General features: G+C 38.8%; 1 protein-coding gene across 1 annotated transcript in view; it reads left to right on the forward strand.

Moving 5' to 3' along the window:
- The window catches only part of phldb2a (pleckstrin homology-like domain, family B, member 2a), a 66650-nt gene extending 47940 nt beyond the window's left edge, over positions 1 to 18710 (forward strand). The window contains exons 6-10 of the mRNA XM_053476087.1: positions 1950 to 2043; positions 2292 to 2438; positions 16016 to 16235; positions 17041 to 17126; positions 17259 to 18710. Of these exons, the coding sequence (XP_053332062.1) occupies positions 1950 to 2043; positions 2292 to 2438; positions 16016 to 16235; positions 17041 to 17126; positions 17259 to 17399 (688 nt within the window). The 3' untranslated portion in view covers positions 17400 to 18710. The remainder of the gene's footprint in view (positions 1 to 1949; positions 2044 to 2291; positions 2439 to 16015; positions 16236 to 17040; positions 17127 to 17258) is intronic.
- Positions 18711 to 23080: the final 4370 nt, after the last annotated feature.

Here is a 23080-nt window from a genome sequence, read left to right on the forward strand (position 1 = left end):
CTTCAAAAAATCAGATTATTCATCTCATAAAGAGAGGCGACATATACTTGCTGATTAAACACTGCATTTTTTAAGTGAAAGCGCGCAATGTGAGCAGCTTTAATTATTGATAATTAAATAATTATTCAATGCTGGACATAAACAGCTAAAATCAAGATAAATGTTATTCTTTAAATTGTTATTATCATGTCCTTTTGCTGTTTGGGTTCAGCGTTAAATGATTATTTGAAACTGAGGCGTCTCTTGTAGATTCATGCCACGAGTCATTTTATCATACAAAGATCATTACGTTGTGCTCGGACCACTGACTCCAAAATTGAAATTTTTACCGTTAAAAATAAAAATGTTTTTACAAGCCCTTGAGCTGTTGTTTGTGCTATTTTCTTTAATAATAACAATAACAGTAGACAGAGAGAAACATAGAGTCTGTCTAAACAAAATTAATTGCAGCAGTTTGCAAAATGTCCACTTGCGCCACCTGGCGGTCATTTCACAAATGACTTTGAATTGCGACTGATTTATTTTGGCTGTTGCCGTTTGCCGCGACAGAGTGCATTGCAGTCATAGACATTCCGCGTGAGTAACCACTGTAGGCCACGCCTTCTCGCATAGACCCTTTACACTCAAAAAGTGACTTAAAAAATGTTAATCACTATATTATTTTTTGTGAGCAAGTAAACAAGATTATTTTCACATCATTTTGAAGCAAAAACACTAGTCCACCAGCCCAGTTCTCAAAAAGTATTGTGAACAAATGTTCTGTACAAGTTTCATGGCCTTATTTCAGCTACCTCCATTTTTCACAAAACTTATACGCATAATACGTTATACTAACCACGCATAATATTTTTTCTAAAAAAACAAACACATACGTTTATTTTGGTCACGTATTATTGTAGAACAGTGTGTGCTGATTACAAGAAAAATGCAAGTTGGTCAATAATATATTATAAGTAGCTGAAAAAAGCACAAAGATCAGAGCATGCCCAAACATCTCAAGGGCCCCAAAACCACCTCGGACCCCAGAGGGTTAAAAACAGGTGGATGGAAGCGCTGAATGAGGGGTTGAAAAGCAAGGGGCGAGATGGATATGGAGCAGGGGTGTGCAGGTGATCATGGCTTTGCTTGAGACATGGGCATGACCTGGCATGCAGTGACAGATCCAGTGCAGTTTGGGCTACCACCCACCATTATTTTCGACTCGAGATGAAGAAGTAGATTTCCACTACAAGCAGACATTTTCACGAACACTGCAACCCATGTGCCATCAGACTCTTGCTTGCAGCCGATCAACACCACATTTTATGTTTCTTAGCTATGCCATATTGTCTACTATCCTTGACTAAATAAGTAATCTCATGCAGTTGAGTTTACTGTGAGCTACTCGATGACCAGAAAAAGAATAAATAAATTTACTATTTAATATTATCAATTTTAATAGAACCAGTGTGCTATTTAATTGTTACTATGCTAAAAATTATTACTTTTTATTCAATTAATTACTTGAAGTAAGCCAAAAGTTAAATGACCTATACTGTACCTCACTCACTCTGCATGACTGACAATTATATTGTAACTGTTTTGATATTGAGCTTGTGTTAGTTAAGCTTAACCATAGTAGCCTATATGTGCTATTTTGCATCAAAGTACACCATGGTGCAGAAAGTGTTTTTGTTTGTAAGGGTGTTTTAAAGTTTTTTGTAAAAAAAAAAAAAAAAAAAAGGCTTAATCACATTTGAAATTTATAAATAAATTGGGTAAATATTCCTGAAGGATTTGCAAAAACAGTGATTTATTCAATAACTGTGTTATGACAGTCGACAGGTTTGTTCATGGGATGAGGTGTAATGTTTTAGCAGTTCAGGAAAAAAATGTAATGATTAATGATATACCAGGATAATATTATTACAGGGATAATAAGCAAAATGTATATTTGTGTTTGGTGTCAGTTATGCCAGCATATCTAACATACTTAAGATAGAGGAGATGGAGTGTCAGCTCAGAGAGGCACAGGCAGAAAAGAACAGACTCTTGGAACGCAGAGTAAGTCTTGTCATCATTCTCTAATCATTGGATCAGTATCATATGTTTTTATGCATTCAAGTACATTTCTGTGTAATTATGTCATATAATATCATTAATTAAGTTTTACGGGGACCTTTCGTTGAAAATAAATATCATATGCAATGTGTGATATTTTTAGCCATCTATTTTGGTTAAAATATTTTTTTTGTTTGATTGTTCCCCCCTTCGCAAATAAAATTATTTTGTTTGTGTTTGGCTTACTGTAGGAGAGAGAAATTGAGCAGCGCCAACAAGCCCTAGACGTGGAAAGAAGGAGGCGAGAGGAGCTGAAATGGCAGCTTACAAAAGAGACCAACATAAGACAAAAACTTAGAGAGAAGGAGGTAAAGCTCCGGGCGAGGCAAAGAACACAGGTAAAAAAAAAGTAATGGAAATTGTATATAGAATTTGATGTCAAATATTTAAAGAACACAAGACTTAAACTAATTTAGTAATGTCAGTATATCTCCAAACACAATCTCCAGATGTCTTGGTATGGGTAGAAAAAGAAAGAACAGATGAAAAAGAATTAGCGTAGCTGCCATTCATGATATTAGCAGCACTAGATGAGAGTCTGCACTTAGATGTATTGGAGTATGAGGTTATGAATTATGTGTATGCCAGGCTAAAGAGAAGTTTCTTGAGTCTACTTTTAAACTGAAAGACTGTGTCTGAGCCCCAAACACTGTCAGGAAGGCTATTCCAAAGCTTAGGAGCAAAATATAAAAACACTTTACCCACTTCTGTAGGTTTTGATATTCTGGCTAGATGTGGAAGCTAAACCATTAAGGAACTTTTACGTAAGTAGTGCTAGTATGTAATTAATTCTAAACCTAACAGGTAGCCAGTGAAGGAATTATAATAGTAGGGTTATATGATAATATTTTCTTGATCTGGTAATTGTCATGTCTAGTGGTGAAGGAAGCGAACGCAGATGCAGGATTAGTTAGGAATAAGTTTTATTTCTTCTTTCTTTAGCGATTTTATACAACTCAGAACACTATCACAAATAAAAGGAAAACACGGGAAACTGGGGGTCTGCAGGCGGGTAGGGTTCAAGAACATGCGGGTACTGAGGATCACTCAGTCTTGACCTTGACCGTGGAGACGGTGTCGTAAAAACCCTCGCGCTGTACCCTTTCCTGCAGACACCGCTCAGTCCTGAGAAAACACACTTACACATATGATCAGCTTTTAGGTGACAAGACAGAGGTGCACGGCAGTGAACAGACAACGGGATGAGGGTTCGGCTGGGCTATAAATAGGGACACACATAAGGATAGATCTTAATTTGGTGCTAATAACAATACAAGGAGACATGTACACACAAACACACTAGGGGGAGTGCAACTGCAGGTTATAAATAGGATTGAACCGGAAACATCCTCATATCTGTTTCTCTGGGGACTTGACAGTTCGATAGTTCATGACTGGAACTTCTTACAAGTCTACCTGGGTCTTCAATAGCTACCTGGACTCCATATTAACATCAATTAACATCAGCTATTATAGCTGAACTGCCTCCCACCCTACACACTGTATAAATGCAGATCATTTACTGCTTTCTGTTTCACCCAAATGAGGATGGGTTCCCTGTTGAGTCTGGTTCCTCTCAAGGTTTCTTCCTATTACCATCTCAGGGAGTTTTTCCTTGCCACTGTCGCCCTCGGCTTGCTCACCAGGGACAAACTGACCATTTTGATTCATACAAATTCACATTTCATACAAACCTAAATAATTCTTTTGACTATGTAAAGCTGCTTTGCGGCAATGAAAATTGCTAAAAGCGCTATACAAATAAAATTGAATTGAATTGAATATCTTTTTGTCTTCAGGACTGCATTGTGTTTGCATGTGTGTGCGCAAGCGAGTTATAAAGAAAGTGTTAACTCACCGATAGGGCGGAGTTTGATAGGAGATGCGTGCCCCCGTGCGATAGATCTATTTAGAAGGGCGATCTCCACACTTTTTTTTTTGAATGTTTGGGGGAAGAGCACACTCTACTCGGGCTCCAGGGAGAGTGTGAGCACTGTGATCTCCTCCCGAATAAAGTGCTTCGCTGGGGTTTCACGTGCAGATCTGGCAGACGTGCATGAGACGGAATCCCCTTTCTCTCGCCAAATCACTGCATATCGACTGGCCGCAGAAGCGAGATACCCCCAAGTGCTAAAAATTAGACGACAGGTTTCTGTCGGATGCCTGGGGGAGGGGTTCTCTCCTTAACCACGTTCTTTCTCCTTCTTTGGCGACCTCCATGACGAATTAACGCGTTCATGGAATAAGCCTTATGCATCCCATGTTTTTGTGCTATCAACTTCGATTTATTAGAATATCGTTGATGCCAAGGCATGGGGTTATATGATGATGCCCCAGATAGAAGAGATGCTTGTGGGCTATCTCTCTCCTGGGACATAATGCTCCCTGAAAAAGCCGACACTCCCCACCAAGCTGTGTAGACTGACATCTTCCCTTGTCGGGAAAGCTTTTTAGGCAGCGGGTCAGGCTGCTGCTGCACTGCACACCATGGTGGTTCTATGAACAGGCCTTGGGGAAGCTTCTCCCCTGCCATGCTCAAGAGTAGGGACTTTCAACCACCCAGCCATAACCACGTCTGGCTCTCGTGAGACGTTAAGCGTAAAAGGAGAGTGGGATGAGCTGGGCACCCCTTCGCAATCCGCCTCAAAGAGGCCGGACCATCATCTTCACAAAAAAGACATCCTGGGGCTCATGCGCCCAGGACAGTGGGGGTGGTTCCTCCCGCGGAGGGGCGCATAGAATTCCTTCTGAAAATAAAGTCTTCTCCCTGGCACCCCCAGGAGGCTCCACCACCACTGGTGTTTCAGGGAACGCCAGTCTCCAACAAGATGTTAGTTGTTCAATCACTTCCTGCCAGGTTTCAGGATGCCGAACATCTAACACCCCTCCCATCTGGCCAAAGTGCCAAAACTTGTGTCCCTTTCGGAGAAACTGTGGATGCTACTGCCAGGTATATCTCCTTGGGTACTAAGGACTGTAGAGAGAGGCTACAGGATACAGTTTGCACATTGCCCTCCACGTTTCAACGGCATGGTCTCCACTTCTGTGAACCCGGGAAGGGCGCATCTGCTGACTCTGGAATTGCAGACTTTGCTGGGGAAAGGGGCCATAGAACATGTTCTCCTGCCAGACAGAGAGTCAGGCTACTACAATTCGTTTTTTTCGGACGGGGGGCTGCGTCCAATTTTAGATCTTTGCGGGCTGAACTGCTATCTTAGAAAGTACAGGCTCAAAATGTTGACTGTCACAATGATTGTTTCTCAAATTCAACCAGAAGATTGGGTTGTGACAATCAATCTGAAGGACGCATATTTTCATATAGAAATATTGCCACAACACAGGAAGTTCCTGAGGTTCACTTTCAGGGGTGAAGCTTACCAGTATCAGGTACTTCCATGCATGATGCAGTCCTGGCTCCTTTACGACTCCAGGTCATCCGTATTTTAAATTACATATACGACTAGCTGATTTTGGCTCAGTTTCAGAAGTTAGAGCTTCGACATTGACATGTCATCCTAGCTCGATTCTTTAGGATTAAGACTAAACGCCACAAAAAGCGTTCTCTTACATGCTCAGAACACAACATATTTGGGTGTCACATGGGATTCGATCACGATGTGGGCAGAGTTGTCTCCCGCGCATGTTGAATCCATTTTTAACACCCTGAGGGAAATAAAGCTAGGCCAGAAAGTGACTGTTCATTACTTTCAGAGATCTTTAGGTCTCATGGCAGCTGCGCCCACGGTGATACATTTGGGCCTTCTGCACATGAGATTGTTTCAGTTGTGGCTAGAAGCCAGGGGATTTCACTCAAGGGTCAATCCCTGGAGGCAAATAAAGGTTACGCGCCAGGGGCTTTGTACCCTTTCTATGTGGTTCAGACCCTGGTTTCTGCCTTTTTTTTACTTTTATCCACTCTAGTTGCATCTTGTCGTCGCAAGACGCTAACAACAGATGCTTCCCTCACGGGCTGGGGGTGCGGTCTTAGATGGCCGTCCAGCGCAAGGGAGCTGGAGAAGCCATATTCTCCCGTGGCACATCAATTGCCTCGAAATAATGGCTTTATTTCTGGCCCTGATACACTTCCTTCAGCAGTTGAGAGGCTACCATGTCCTAGTGCGGGTGAACAACACTACAGTAGTCTCGTATATAAATTGCCAGGGTAGACTGTGCTCACGCCGCTTGAACAAGCTAGTGCACCAGGTTCTGCTTTGGGCACAGGACAAGTTCCTGTCCCTCAGGGTGATTTACATTCTGGGGCATATGAATGTGGAAGCAGACGTGCTATCCAGACAGGCTGTGACACATGGGGAATGGAAACTCCTAACCCTAACCCTAACCCAGCATAATTGAAACTATTCTAAGCGCTAGGGCTCCCTTCACTAGAAGAACTTTTGCCCTCAAATGGAATGTATTTGAAATTTGAAATTTGTATTTGAAAAAAGCACCCTTTAGTTGCCTGTTTTATTCGTGGAGATAAACAGTTGCTGTCGTTCACTAGAGTGACGGTCTCTTCTTGGGACTTAGCGATTGTGCTCAAAGGTCTGATCAACACCCCTATAGTCAGCGCCTGTCAGGCTTCTGACCCTTAAGATGGTTTTTCTTATGGCCATTACTTCTTTGAAGAGAATTGGAGATTCACAGGCTTTTTCAGACTCCCCATCCTGCCCAGACTTTGCCCCTGAGCTATTCTGCATCCTCATCCGAACTATCTTCCGAAAGTTTAATTCTCTACCATGCACCCAGTTGTCCTCAAAGCCTTCTGTCCTCCGCCTTTTACAGCTCCGGAGCAGGAAAGGCTTCACTTACTACAGCCACCGCACTGGCCTGTGGCATAAGTTAGAGCAGCTTTTTATATGCTATGGGGGCCGCAATCGGGGGATGGCCGCCACTAGACAAACGCTGTCACATTGGGTGAGAGATGCTATTGCCCTAGCCTCTAGGATTTAGGGCTCATTTGACCAGGGGGATTGCCTTATCAATTGTGCTGGCAAGAGGTGTCCCCTTGCAGCAAGCGTGTGATGCAGCAGGTTGGTGCTCTCTGCACACATTTGTCAGATTTTATAGTTTCAATGTCCATGCTACTCTGGGTTTACGGGTCCTAGAGTCAGCATCCCAAAGTTATGTCTTGTCACATGGATGCCTCGTGTGTCTCTTTGGGATGCGTCTGATGTCTGGGGATTATTCTCTTTACCTAGAAGATGGTTCTGGCCTTGACTGGTGTTGGCAACTGTTTCTCTGGGGACTTGACAGTTCGATAGTTCAGGACTGGAACTTCCTACAAGTCTACCTGGGTCTACAATAACTACCTGGACTCCATATTAACATCAATTAACATCAGCTATTATAGCTGAACTGCCTGCCACCTAACACACTGTATAAATGCAGATCATTTACTGCTTACTGTTTCACCCAAATGAGGATGGGTTCCCTGTTGAGTCTGGTTCCTCTCCAGGTTTCTTCCTATTACCATCCCAGGGAGTTTTTCCTTGCCACTGTCACCTTTGGCTTGCTCACCAGGGACAAACTGACTTTTCTGATTCATACACATTCACATTTCATACAAACTTAAATAATTCTTTTGATTGTGTAAAGCTGCTTTGTGGCAATGACAATTGCTAAAAGCGCTATACAAATAAAATAAATTGAATGTCTGAGACCTTTTTGGCTTAGTGCGTGGCTTAGTCCAGACACTTGCAGTGCGGCAGCGGTGGTATTCTCGTTCCCATAGCGTTTTTTCACGTAGCATCGAGTGTAGCTTTTGAAAGGGAATGTCTCAGGCTACTTTGCTGTAACCCTGTTCCCTGAAAAAGCGGGAACGAGATGCTGCGCTCCAATGCCGCACTGCTTGTGTGACAAGTTGGATTTTGATACTATTCTTTTTAATAACTAATATATATATATAAAATACTTCTCAAATAAAATTTGACCCTGAAGTTTAGTTTAGCACACAAAAAAACCCCAAAAAAGTCCTTTCTGGTAAATCAACCGCATATGTAGTTTATTTACAGTAATTCATAAAAAAAGGTAAACACGAGAAAGATTACAAAATGATGCCATTGCCCCTACTGCCTTTGCCGTTTTCTGGTGCGCACATAGCTCCTTTACTCCAGAATAAATCTCCTACTGCTTATGGTCACATTCATGCACTGCTTATATGCAGTATTAAATCATAATACTATTAATCAGTTGAAACTACCTGATGCATTGTGCTCAGAACGCATACATTTTTCTTTAGTTTTGCCTGGTAAATTGTGAGCGTTATATTTCTTCCTTTTCCCAGGAAAGGCTCTACAATACGCATTACAACGGTGCCTGATAACCGCTGACCAGTCACCCTACTGTCGTCTTTCCCTAGATAGGAAATTGTGTTCCACATGTATTTTGTTTCAACATCAGCTGTCACCCAGAATTTGAAACCAAACTTGTCTGGTTTATTGGCCATGTACTGCGTGAAACGGCAGTGTGCTTTAGTAGGGAACCCCCACCCACGCGCTTAGCACTCTGTTCACATGCAAGATTTAGGTCAACAACTGGTACTTCCAGCAGACCTCATTGTCCTGTTGTCTAGAGAATGAAGCTTACTAAACTTGGTCATTTTTAGACGCCTTTTAAACGTAAATAAATAAATAAAGAGCTTGAAAGGAGAAACAAAATTCCTTTGTAACATATATGTACATATCAGAAATAAAAATACTTATGTTTTAGTTTAATCCAATGAACACAAAAATATGACAAAATGGTAATCTCTAAGCTTTTCTTTTCTTTTTTTTTAAGGTGTAAATGTGTAAATTTAACTAAGGTAAATGAAGCATGTCTTGAAATATAATGCAATAATGCAGATTAAACATAATACACTTGTCCATAAATAAAAAGGAATATTTAGATCTTTATGCAACATATATTTCACTTAAATACACAGATTAAAACGAGAAAAGAATGGTGATCCAGGCAAATGGAAGGAGGGAAAAAACGGAGACATCAGTTTTTGTTATTTTACTAAATCTGAATATATTCAGTAAATGTATGAATTATACCCAAATTAAAAAAATTCAACTATGAAGTCTGATTTAATTGGTACCATCTAACATTTAATTTTATTTTTATTTTATGTTTTGCTGGCGAAATACATTTTAGGCAAAGACGCCTGCTTAGTCTTGTTAATTTGTTTTAAAACCCCCAATACTGCCAATTCCCCCATCAGCAAAACCGGTTTGATAACTTCACACCTACAGTATCATAAATAAAAGGTGAGAAGAGGGATTACAGTAACTGGGGGTCTGTGGGTGTTAACCTCGGAGCGTGCTGGCACATTGTATTCAGATAAAAGAATATATATTTGTTTGTTGCATTTCAGGGTGAGTATGTCTGCAGTTTTATCGATAAATCTGCTCATATCTGCGTGCGCGATTATCAGCCTTTTGATCAACGGCAGTCACTTTCACTTTGCAAAAGGCAGTGTTTATTGTTTACTGTATATTTAAAGTGCATGCAAACACCCATCATGATCATACAAGATCTTTTTTTTATCTAAAATTTACCTGAAACTCCACCTGGCACGGTCGTTAGGAAGGGGTTGTGATCACACCTAAGCTTGCGATTTGCTTGTTCTAGGCTGTTGGTCAAATATCTCTCCACTTGAAATGGAAGCACAAAAAACGCGATGTGGAGGGGCAACATGCAAGGGATTTCAGCATCTCGACGCACAGTATACTAAGCTGTTTATAAAGTAGACACTTTTTTTATACACAATGTAATTTTTTTTTTTTTATGAATTACTGTAAATAAACTACATATGTAGTTGATTTACCAGAAATGACTTATCTGTTTTTTGTGTGCTAAACTAAACTTCAGGGTCAAGTAATAGCGATTTTATTTGAAAAGTATACTCAGCTTCAACTGTTTTTACTTTTAGTAAACTTAATGTGTAAATATTTGTATGAACACTAAAAGAGTCAACACTATAAGATATAAACTAAACATGTTGCACAATGTGTCCCTGAATGAAGGGAGACTCAAAATCAAAAGTACCAGTCAGTATCTGGGGTGGCCACTAGCTGCTTGAAGTACTGCAGTGCATCTCCTCCTCATGGACTGCCTATTGCGGACAGTCTAAGCACTGATGGAGGGATTGTGTGTTTCTGGTGTGACTGGTGTGATATTCGGCTGTACCGATCCTGCGCAGGTGTTGTTACACGTGGTCTTCCACTGCGAGGATGATCAGCTGTCCTTTCTGTCTCCCTGTAGCGGCGGCTCACAGTGCGGACATGGCAATTTATTGCCCTAGCCACATCAGCAGTCCTCATGCCTCCCTGCAGCATGCCTAATGCACGTTCACGCAGATGAGCAGGGACCCTGAGCATCTTTCTTTGGGTGTTCTTCACAGTCGATAGACAAGTCTCTTTAGTGTCTTGTGTTTTTAGAACTGTGACCTTAAATGCCTACTTTCTGTAAGCTGTTAGGGTCTTAACGACCATTCCACAGGTGCATGTTAATTAATTGATTATGGTTAATTGAACACGCATGGAAAACATTGTTTAAACCCTTTACAATGAAAGTCCTGAAAAAGGGATGTTTCTTTTTTTGCTGAGTGTATATATATATACACTTTAGTTCAAAAGTTTGGGGTCACTTGCAAATTTTTTTGTTTTTTGTTTAGTGATTTATTTTCTACATTCTATAACAATACTGGGGATTTCAAAACTATAAAATAACATATGGAATTAGGTAATTACAGTACGTAACAACAACAAAAACAACAGTTAGTTGTTATTTTAGGACAAGAAGTTCATTTAGAGTACCTCAGATTAGAGGCGTTATAAAGTCTATACAGAGCGCGAGTAGCAGATATATCTTAATATCAACTGTTCAAAGGAGATTAATGCATTTTTTGGACGCTTTCTACATTGTAAAGGAATGCAGAAGGCGTCCAAAAAATGCATTAATCTCCTTTAAACAGTTGATATTAAGATGTCTCTGCTACTTATGCTCTGTAAAGACTTCATAACGCCTCTAATCTGAGGTGCTGTTAAATGTTTATTTTTCAGGCTGATAACTCTAAATTAACTTATTGTGAGAGGGGGTTGGAAGGTTTTACTCATTTATTTATTCTCTACAAGGGCACTAACTGCACAGACCAAACTGTTATCTTCTTGTACTGTTAAAAAAATTCTAAATATAAACAAACCATATACAGCTTTTTTTCAGAGGTAAACAGAAAAGTGAAGTTGTTCAGCTGTTTCGTGTCACTATGTTACACTCCGTGTAGTTACTGAAATCTTTGGTTTAGTTCTCATTGAGTGGCCACACATCATTTCCACATTCCAGATTAGGTGCATGGTCCGTTGCCTAGCAACACTGAACGAAATGAGGCATAATCATGGTGTTTGCTTCGTTTATGACATAGCATAGTTTATCATTTGCTGTGGTAGATCTGATTTATTCGAACGCAATAATAATGCTTTATATCCTCCGGAGGGGTCATTACATTGTTTTTAGCGATAATTTCATGAAAGCAAGTTCATAACTAAATCGCTGCTCCTGCTCCATTTAAAGCACTGTCACACTAAAAAAAACATCCGTGAACTTCAGAAGCTTCAAATGGAATGAACGAACTAATTAATTTTCTCAAAACATTATAAAATTAAGTAGAGACTTAGTGACTCCCCTTAGAGACTCTAGGTTTTCTCAGTTAAATATGAAAAAAAAAATTATCGCTGATTATCAACGTGGAAATTAATAGCGCATTGTCCAAGTGCAAGTTGATCTTATAGCTAAACTATTTGCTTTGGGTGAAAGCGCCATCTAGCGATCATTGTGTCTCAGCGACAGCTTCCCATTCAAGACAATAGGCGGTCATATGACCGGTGAATCACGTTAAAAGTAGGTGACACTGACGCAGCGCTTCTAGTGTTAATGGCCACATCTGTACGTAGGAAATTAAAGAGGAGTATCATGGCACAATTTCCAGAGCCAAAACCTCATTTAAATTAAATTAACAAACATTGTAAGTAAACAACAATAGCCCAAATCTTTTTATTTAGACTATAAACAAAAATCCGGCACCAATTTTAGGTGTGCCAGCTGCACCTGTTCTTATACGGCTCTTTGCTAGGGTAAATCATTTAGTGACAAGCCTGCACATTTACATGTAAAACAGGTACATCTGCATGAATAAATGTATGTATCATAAGCAGTGTTGGGAGACGTTACTTTTTAAAGTAACTAATTACATTACTGTCTCTAAAAAGTAAAACAAAATTACTGTTTCTAAAAAGTGATCAGTTATATTACAGCATTACTTTTTGATAAAAGTTACTTTTCCATTACAGAAAATAAAAACTCTTTTGTGATTCCTTATGCATGTTGTTTTAGTCAAGACCTTATAAAACCGTATAATTATTTTACCATCACTCAGCGAAGTTTGGCCCATAATCTGTGAATTACTAATACCTCCACCTCACCTACGTGGTTTCGCACAGTGGCCGTAATTATGGTCCATCATGATTCACAGGGAGCTGTGATTAGGTTTCCATCTTTCTGCACATCGGTCCTCGCATAGTCAAACTGCATAGGGGAGATAGGGGTATAACAGCAGTAATAACTGAGGGGCAGGTTATCGGGCGGAGCTTGTAGGACGACTTTCTCACACACATACTTACAGATTGGAAATGACTGCTGTCTGGCTCACTGATTACATAAATTGTCTAAATAATGGATTAAATTTATTTAAAAAAGTAACTGAATAACTGAGTACTTAAATGGCGGACCTAACACGTCAGATTACTCATTACACACGCTCTGCTCTTACTGGTGGAATGTGCAATCAATATTGTAATACAGTGTATATATATATACAGCTGTCTGACAGCTGTTACAGATTAAGCAGCTACTTATAATCAGTATATGATTTCCAAACTGGCGAGCTGGTGAAGCGCTTTAACTACAGACTTTTCATAAAAAGTATGTTCAGCTTTAGGAGCTAGAAAGCATCTCCTTCCTAAGTGGTATAATGGCTGCATGGTGCCTTGGTGTTTATAATTGTTTAGTATTGTTTGTCTTTTGTAAAGATGAATGGGGTACCTAAAGGCATTTGGAAATTCGCTCCCAAAGACGTTTGGCGGTCCACAATTTTTTTTCTGAGGTTTTAGCTGATTCCTTTTGATTTTACCACAATGTCAAACAAAGAGGCACTGACTTTGAAGGTTGGCCTTGAAATACACCCATGTACATCCACAAGCAACTCTTAACAAGCGATAACATAATTTTTTCTGGAATTTTTCAAGCTGTTTAAAGGACAGTCAACTGTTGAATCCTGTCTTTGTCATTTTGTAATATGCTTATGCCATCAGGTAAGAAAAAAGTCTATGCTCTGGTTTTTCGCTATTAAACATAGCTGTGAGTTCCACTGTTGTTTTTTTAATGAGTGGTTTTTTAAGTGATATTCCCATTTAGGATGTTTTTATTAGTTAAAATTGTAAACTTTTATCTTTGCCATGACCACAACATATGTCTTCTGCCATGTTTGTTTAAGAAATGATGAGAACCTACTCAGTATATCAGTTAGTGGTAAATAACTTGTTGCCAGCTGAACATATTAATCACTGCGGTAATTATTCAATGGAAGGCTAGTGAATATTTGCTTAGTTAAATCTAGGTGGTGACTTTTTTTTGGCAGGGCAGTGTCAATGTATACACACACCTACTCCTTCCACCTCCTTTTTCTTTATTTTTATAATTTTCAACATGTACATTAATACTGAAGGTATCCAAAATATGAAAGAACATTTATTAGAATTATGCAGTACACAAAAAGTGTTTAACAATCCAGAATATGTTTTATGTGTTAGATTGTTCAAAGTACAGTAGTATAGTGGGTCAACAAGGCGGAGTGAAACACGGACACCAGGAAAAGCTGCTCTTTTATTTACAGTGCTAAAACAGGCAGTTTCTCACTGTAGCTGGCCACATGCAAGCTAATGCATTGTCAGCCATTCAGGACTGCTCTGAGCAAACAGAGGGTGAAGTCAGTCTGTTTACAACATCCAGTTGGCGTGATCAGGCAAGGTGCACTGCCAGGCAGAAGGTGGCTGAGCCGAGGAGGCAGCGGGGCACTGACACTGTTTCTTGTTAGCCTGCTTTTTTTCGTCTCTGGGCAGAGACAGGATTGCCAGAGATGGGATATCAGTTATTCTATTTGATAATGACCCCAAATACATCTCTAGTTCATATAAGATCTATTTGTTCAAGAAGGAGAGCGATGGATCTAAATCCATTTGAGAACAAAAGCAGCTAACAAGTTCTCAACGCTTCTTGTTATTCCTTCAAGAATAGTTGGAAAACTATTACAGGTGACCGACAGAAAGAATGCCAAGAGTGTGCAAAGCTGAAAAAGGTGGCTACTTTAAAGAAATAAATTTTTGAAGAAACTGTTGGATTGGATAAAGTGGATTTTGACCCTATGAGGAGCACCTTTGTCTTATTGCTGTTAGGTTTGAGAAAGTTGATGTGTTTATTTAATCAGTTAATGAGACAGGAGGATGGAAAAGCAGAGTCAGGTTTTGTGGATATATAAAGATGTCCATCATCTGCTTAACAATGGAACTGTACAGTATATTTAATTTTCTGACGATGTGACCAAGAAGGAGAAGATAAATGTGGGACAGAAGGGGACCAAGGACAAAGCCTTGAAAAACACCACAGCCGACTAGGAGTGACTGAGAACATTTTTTTTTTTATTATTGTACAAACTGGGTATGGTCAGAGAATTATGAAGTAAATCAGGAGAGAGGGATGTCAGTGATGTCAAGTAGAGCTAAATGTTTTAATAGAATAGTGTGTAAGATAGTGTTGAAGGCTGCACTAAAATCTAGCAGGATAGGAATTAATAGGCCAGCATTAGCAGCCACTAAGAGATCATTTGTAACCTTTACCAGAGCAATTTCCATCCTATGTTTGGTACGGAATCCAGACTGAAATAATTAAAAAAGGTTATTGTCACTAAGATGAGTATGAGCCTGTATTGCAACTACTTTTTCCAATATTTTAGAAATGAACGAAAATTGTTGATGAATATTAATAATTTGGGCATAATAGGTCATAGAAGGTCAAGAAGGTCATAAAAGTGTCACACTGAGCAGTGTAATACAGGTGGGGTGGAATTGTGTCAGATGGTTCCCGAATACTGTTTATAGTGGAAAACAAGACTTTTGTGTTTGATTCACCAAATGCAAGCAGCTTATTTTAATGAGCAAATTTAGCTGCAGTTTTTATGGAGGAGCAGGAAGCAGAAGTTTTGGAAGTTTTGTGGTCAGTTTGCAGCCCTATTGAAGAAGCTTTTAGCATTAGTAAAACATGTGAATTGTTCAAACATTTTAAAAAAGAAGGCCATACAGTTCATTTATTAATGATGATCCTGAAAATAGGATCCCCCTGCAGTTGAACACCTGATTCTTAAAATTCAACTGGTAACTTGTCGCCAACTTGCAGAAGAGACGTATCTGATCCCATATCCACGACCTTTCTCCAAGTGATTTCCACAAGTTTAGGCCATTAACAAAATTTCTGGAAGGCCAGCATTACAGACATGATGCACTATCATGGCTTCGGCATACTAAGAAAACTTTCTTCTTTGATAGTATCCAAGTGAATCTTGGAATATTCCAAGAATATTCTAGTGAATATTAGTGAAACGCTCGATAAGTGCATTAGTGTAGGGGATTGTATCAAGAAATAAAGGTATTTTTTATTCTCATAACTGTAAGTTCCAGTTTCTCATATATTTTTTTAACAGTAAAAAAAATTTCTTTAATAAATTATTTAAACAGCAAAAGTGGAAATCTATTTTATTTTGTTGCAACATAGATGAAAAATACAGAATTAAAAAAGTGAAAAAAATTGTCATTTGTCTCCTCAGTCACATCCAGTGACCCGTTACCTGCCAGTTAGGAGAAATGACTTTGACTTACGGAGTCACATTGAAGCATCAGGTCATCACCCTGACACTTGCTTTCACCTTGTTATCACTGAAAAGACATGCCGAGGCTTTTTAATCAAAATGGGGGGGAAAATTAAGACCTGGAAAAAGCGCTGGTTTGTTTTTGATCGGAATCGCAGGACCCTGGCATACTATGCAGGTATTCCCGATCTGTTATTATCCAATATGTAAATATTTTCTTTTGTTTTTTGTTTCTCTAAGATCATAATAATAATACTTTATTATAATAAGTATGGCACATGAGGGCAGTAGTGAGTAAAGGAGCTTGGACAATATTACTATGGAGCCCTTGAAGCCAGCTGTATCTTGTCAGTATTTTTATTTATTTATTAATTTTTTTTTATAAATTTAGTCCTGTCCAATTCTTTTTTCCCCGATTTTCTCCCTAATCTAGTAGTGGCCAATTACTCCCCGTCACTAGGAGGCTCCCACACACATCAAGGCTACTACAACCACTCAGTCGGGAGGACGAAAGCTATCCCGTGTTTCCTCCGAACCACGTGACGCGAGCCGACCGCATCTTTTCGAACTGCTCGCTCACGCACCGTTAGGGGCGGAGTAACACACTCGGAGGAAAGCGCTAGCCGCTCCTTCCGTGTGCGCGAGCTCACAGACGCCCCTGATTGGCTGTAGCGCCGTGACTAATGTGGGAGCACAAGTACCTCTCATCCCTCCCCCCTGAGAGAGCTCGGCCAATCAGCTCTCTCTGTGCCTCCGGCTGTGAGAGGAAAACAGCATCACCCGGGGTTCGAACCAGCGATCTCCGGATGATAGGGCGAGCGCTTTACCACTGCGCCACTCGGAGGCCGTCAGTATTTAATATACTGACAAGATACAGCATATGTTCCTATGTTTGTTTGTTTTTTTAAAAAGGATAAAATAACTTTTCTAAGGATAAAATATACTGTAATAGAATAATTATGTCTGGTTTCTCTTTTTTGTAGATAAGCATGAAGCAAAATCAAAAGGTGTCATCTACTTTCAGGCAATTGAGGAAGTATATTATGATCATCTTAAAAATGCATATAAGGTGAGCTTCAAAAACAGACTGAAAGATAGTATTGAATGTTAGGGTTAAAAAAATAAATAAAACATCTGCTAAGTGTCACACATATGTTATTGTATAACAAAAGTTTATGTCATTGCTGTTTCTCACACACAGAGTCCAAACCCTTCACTGACATTCAGTGTAAAGACACATGATCGAGTGTACTTCATGGTAGCACCATCTCCAGAGGCCATGCGGATCTGGATGGATGTGATTGTTACCGGAGCAGAGGGTTGCTCACAGTTTCTGATTTAAGCAGTTAGCTTTTTACTTCATTTAACATGGTTTGGTTCAGCCTTTGGAAAGGGCCTGCATCATGGTTATATCTGCTATTTGAGGAAGACTTTTTATTGCTCACCTTTTTAAGTGACATTTTATATATAAATTTATTATATTAGTGCTTCTTTTAGTAGTTATTTTTTTTTAGAAGCTGAGAAAGGATATTAAAGGTTATCATAGCCAGGTCTAAGTTTTCCTTTAACATTAGTAAATGTCACATTTTGGAGTTTGAGTTTAATGAACCTTTGAAAACACCCTCACACTGCACCAATATTTTCTTTTTACAGTACCATGTTTTATTCCATTTAGTAGAATGGTAACCAGAGGAAATGCTGTCTTATTATATTTTAATTACTTTTGTATAACCAATCATATTATTTTAAAAGGTAAAGTTCTTTAAAGCTATATACCCAAAAGGGTGAGTCAAAACTTAGCTGTACTCTGGCTTTAGAATTAATTTTAACTTTCAGAAAAGACAAATACATAATTTTTTTGACATAATCTCATTTCAAACTCTTGCTTTTCAAATACTCTTTGCTCATCTATCAACAAGTTTTTGTTTTCCCTCAATAAAAAAAAGGCTGAGCTGCAAGCCATGAATGCATTGCACTTCACCAAAGCTAATCTTCATCTGTGCAGGGCTGCTTTCAGGGGATGAGGTAAAAGTTCTATACAACAAGATCAGAAATAAGGAAGGATTTATGAACACCTCAAAATGAAGTGTTTCCATCCAAGTGAGCAGAGGTGTGCAGATGTACATTGTCATGCATTGACAATGCCCTTGAATAGCAATATTTTGCGTTTAATCAGAAGTTTCAGCTTCAGCTCTTCAATAATCAGTATAATGAGCACTGTTGATTGTTGAACTTTTTACCTGATAATGTTCCAATACTAGCCCTTAAGATTCTCAGAAAACTGTAAGCATAAATTTTCTAGCTGATGGTTGACATTTTATTATTAGTTAGATGATTCTCTGTAAGTAACTTTCACCTTTCTTTGAGTATCATTGTTCTCTTAACAATAAACTTTCTTCTTCCCTTATAGCACAGAGAGGTTCTGAAACCATAGAGAATAATTTTGTCACATGAATTGACCGCCACATAGCACTCCTTAATCAAACTGAAAGGTCATGAAGTAAAATATTGAAGCGTGCTACTTTGTAATAGATGCTATTATGCCACCAATCTAAAAAATTTTTTTTTTTACCAAAAATAGCATGTTTTTTGTTATTTGATTATTATGTATTACAGTGTTTTTGTTACATTGTTTTATTACATTATTGAAACATTCCAGTATTATTAAATGTAATGCATTTGTTATCAATGTAAATGTAATTCATAATTAATTCCTTCAATTTACCATGAATTGTTTAATCTATACTGTACATTCAGTTCAAACTGAACTGAAGGCTCTTATTTTTGGAACGTTATCCATATACTATACATTATGCTTTATAATAAATTATCGATAAATGTGACTAAAGTGTGTGTGTGTGTGAGAGAGAGAGAGAGACAGAGAACAATACTGAGATGATATATTTGCAAACATTTGTTCAGAAAATAATATGTAAATGAAATTAACACAAGTGTAATGAGACTGTTATGTGAATTAAATATGTTCCATGTGTTATGCATAAAACAATAAACTAATCACTAAATTCACCAATTATGTTTTGTGAACATGTAAAATGTAACTAATGAGAGTAGACAACAGAAAACAGAAAAGCTGCTATAACTCACTTGCACCATTATTAGGCCTTAGCCTTTCAATTCAATTTACTCACTCACTCACTCACTCACTCATCGTCTATACTGCTGAATGCTGTATTCAGGGTTGCGGGGGGCCTGGAGCCTATCCCAGGAAACTTAGGGCACGAGATGAGGTACACCATGAACAGGGTTACAATCCATTACATTTACACACACTATGGGAAATTTACCCACCAAGCACAGAGAGAACATGCAAACTCCATGCACACAGAAACAGGAATCGAATCTGGCCGGGAATCAAACCTGGATCCTGGAGCTGCAAGCCGACAGTGCTAACCACTACACTACAGCCTCAGTTCAATTTAATTAAATTTAATTCAAGTAACTTTATTGTCATTGTTATAAATAACAAAGTATAAATAACACAAGATATCATTAGGGCATAATCTTTCCTGGTATTCAACAAAGTGCAACCATAGAGCAACAGTGCAGTAACCATAACAGCTATGTAAAAAAGTGTATAAAGGGCATGCAGCATGTGGTGTAGATGGTGCTAATCCCCGGGAGACTAGCACCAATTATTTTCCCTGCTGTTCATCACACACTGCAGTGCCTGTTGTTCCGCCTTAGTGCAGCTGGAAAACCACACCAAGAGTCCATTTGTCCGCACACTCTCTATAGCACTCAGTTTTCTCAGGTAAAAGAAGCTTTGTGGCCTTTCCTATGGCAAAGCTGAAATTATTACCCCACATTAGGTCCTCTGTCACAGTTAAGCCAAAAAATGTAAAACTGGTGCCCCTTTCTACTGTACCAGTTCTGATAATAAGTGGTAAGTGGATGGTCCTTGTGCCTACACGAAAATTCACAATCATGTCCCTGGTCTTCTTAATATTGAGGGCCAGGCTGTGGGTATCACACCAAGATGCCAAATGTTCCACCTCCTTCATAAATAAAGACTCATCATTGTTACTGATAAGGTCTAACACTGTGGTGCAATAGGCAAATTTTATAATGTAATTAGAAGGAAGGGAGATGCAGCAGTCATGTGTATAGAGTGTGAGAGAAGTTATTTTGTGTGGTGGGGCAGTGGTTATCTAAGAAACGGAGCGTCAATCATTGTTTAATGATTGGCAGTGACTCAGCTGTATGGACATTTAGAGAAAGTTCATTCCACCACCTAGGTACCAGAACAGAAAAAAGTTGAGCGGTGCTGGAGGATCGGAGAAGTGTTTTCAATTTGATGTGGGCAGCTATAGGAAGCCAGTGCAGGGAGCGGAGAAGTCGGGTACTATTTGTATAGTAAGTAGTATTTGAATAGTATTACTATATTACTGGCAAACTTACTATCTGTATGGTAAATAATGTGTTATTTGCCGTTATACTTTATTCTAGTTAAATTTAGGCCGGAATCTTTTGAACTGACAGCTAGATATGCCCTGGCCAATTGTGTGTGCTATTATTGTAAAATCTAGGAACAGCCAGCTAAAGCACAAAGAATGTAAACTATTTATCCTCAGTTTTATTATTCACTACAGACTGCCAAACTACCTTTGAAAGCAAAACACCAGCATAAGAATTTATTTGTTAGGAGCTTAAAAATTGTGATTTCATGATAAACAGCTGCACACAAGTTTGACAGCACTAATGTGTAGTGATGGGACATACTTCACTATCTGGTAATATCAATTTAAGTTTAGGGCTAGGTGGTACATTAATGTTATTATGGATTGTTTTACATATTGTCACGGCATGCGCGTGTGATGGGCGTGCACCCAAATCTAATATTCAATTCAATTCAATTTAATTTTATTTGTATAGCGCTTTTAGCAATTGTCATTGCCGCAAAGCAGCTTTACACAATCAAAAGAGTTATTTAAGTTTGTATGAAATGTGAATGTGTATAAATCAAAATGGTCAGTTTGTCCCTGGTGAGCAAGCTGAGGGCGACAGTGGCAAGGAAAAACTCCCTGAGATGGTAATAGGAAGAAACCTTGAGAGGAACCAGACTCAACAGAGAACTCATCCTCATTTGGGTAACACAGAAAGCAGTAAAGGATCTGCATTTATACAGTGTGTTAGGGCCAATGCAATGTGGATAAGATAGGGGTGATGTGCTCATATCTTCTGGTTCTAGTGAGGACTCTCGCTGCTGCATTCTGGACTAGCTGAAGCTTACTTATGCACCTAACTGAACAACCAGACAGTAAGGCATTACAATAGTTCAACCTAGAGGTGATAAAAGCATGAACTAGTTTTTCTGCATCGTTTAGCGACAATATATTTCATAAATCACTCCCCTTCTGCAGGTGTGCGAAGGAGAATGCCCAGCGAATTAGGCACGCCTGTTAAGTGATCTCAGGCTTCTCCCCGCACAATAAAACACGGTGGAGAGTGTAGCTCGAGGCCTGTCAGACACTAAAAGCAGAAGAGCAGCATGTCTGACTGACATGTTAATGACTGGTTCTTTTGATGTTTGAGACGTAGCACAGTTCAAATGTGCTCTCTTTGCTGAGAATAAACTTAGATCTTCAGACATCATGCCTGCATGTGTGTGTGTTTGTCTCTCCCGATCGATCAGTGTATCAAGGTGCAGCTAACACAACAAGAAATAACTTTTCTTCTCTTAGCTTAAAACTTAGCTCGGACACAATTTTTTTTTATTTTAAAACCTAACAATTTGGGCGCTCAGTCCGGTCTTTCCTTTCAGAGGAATGTCTGCCTGTAAGTGTTTATTTTGCTCTTTTTTATTTTTTCCTCAGTCAGGGAAGATTTTGTTCTTGTAAGATTTGGATAAAATAAAGCTTAATTCACGTTTTTTCTAAATAAGTTTTGTGATTAATTCTAATCGTGTTGTCTAAGAGGTTTTGTTTTAAAGTTTTATATAGCTTTCGTCACATCATGCTTAAAGAAACATTCGCGTTCTTTGGAACAGGGAGCAGCGTGCAGTTGCAGTTATACACGTGTGATGTGCATGTTTTTGTGTTTATTGACGTAGAGGCGTGTGAAATCGGCCTGGCGCACCCGAGGTTAATTTTTCTGGGGGTGTTCTCAGAAACGGCAGATTCACATCAACACAACAATAATGCTAAAGCATAACAATCACTGTACTCTTGTTTAGACATAACTATATTGCTTTTACAGCAAAAACAGCAGCAGCAAGATTAAAATTCTAATTTCCTCAACAGAAAAAAAGTACACTGGAAGAAAGCAGGACACATAACAAATCGTGCCTATTGTACTTAAAGGAAGAAGAACACAAACCTGATCAGGACTTTTGGTATCAGCCTAAATTGCTATGCTGCACAGAATTCATGGCAAAAGTGGAGCTGTGGATTGAGGAAACTAAGAACAGATTCAAAATGTCTCAAAAACAATAAAGTTTCGACAATGGACAGTGTGTCAATGGTGGCGTCTAAGACATTCGCTTATAATAAGTCTGAAAGTGTAGCGACATGATATTACATGATATTCGGTACTCATTAACCAAGACTTGTTCATTTTCAGAACAAGTAAAAATTTATTAAAAATCTCTGCTCGTCTTGCGGGACACTCGCAAACTGCGGTACTCGCAATCCGAGGTTTTACTGTGGCACAAGCACAATGTATTTGTCTTTATTATAATTTATACCAGTGTATAAAGTGTATAAATTTATACCAGTGTATAAAAGTGATCTGAATGTTGTATTTTTCAATTGACAATGCACACTAGCACAATGCAGCACATGCAAGTGAAGCAGCAACTACAGATTTCACCATCATTCAATGTTGACCACATTACATTAAATGTCTGTGACATTTTAATTATTCCATAAAAAATATTGCTTAAATATGCAGCTGAATACTATAAGTGGTCTGTATGAAAAAAGTACAATAATAAACTTATGCACAAATCCAATATAAAGAATTTAAGGGGAAAAAAATGTACTGCAGTCAAAAGATCGTAAACTA

Source organism: Clarias gariepinus, chromosome 17 (genome assembly GCF_024256425.1).
Source record: "Clarias gariepinus isolate MV-2021 ecotype Netherlands chromosome 17, CGAR_prim_01v2, whole genome shotgun sequence".
NCBI lineage: Eukaryota > Metazoa > Chordata > Actinopteri > Siluriformes > Clariidae > Clarias > Clarias gariepinus.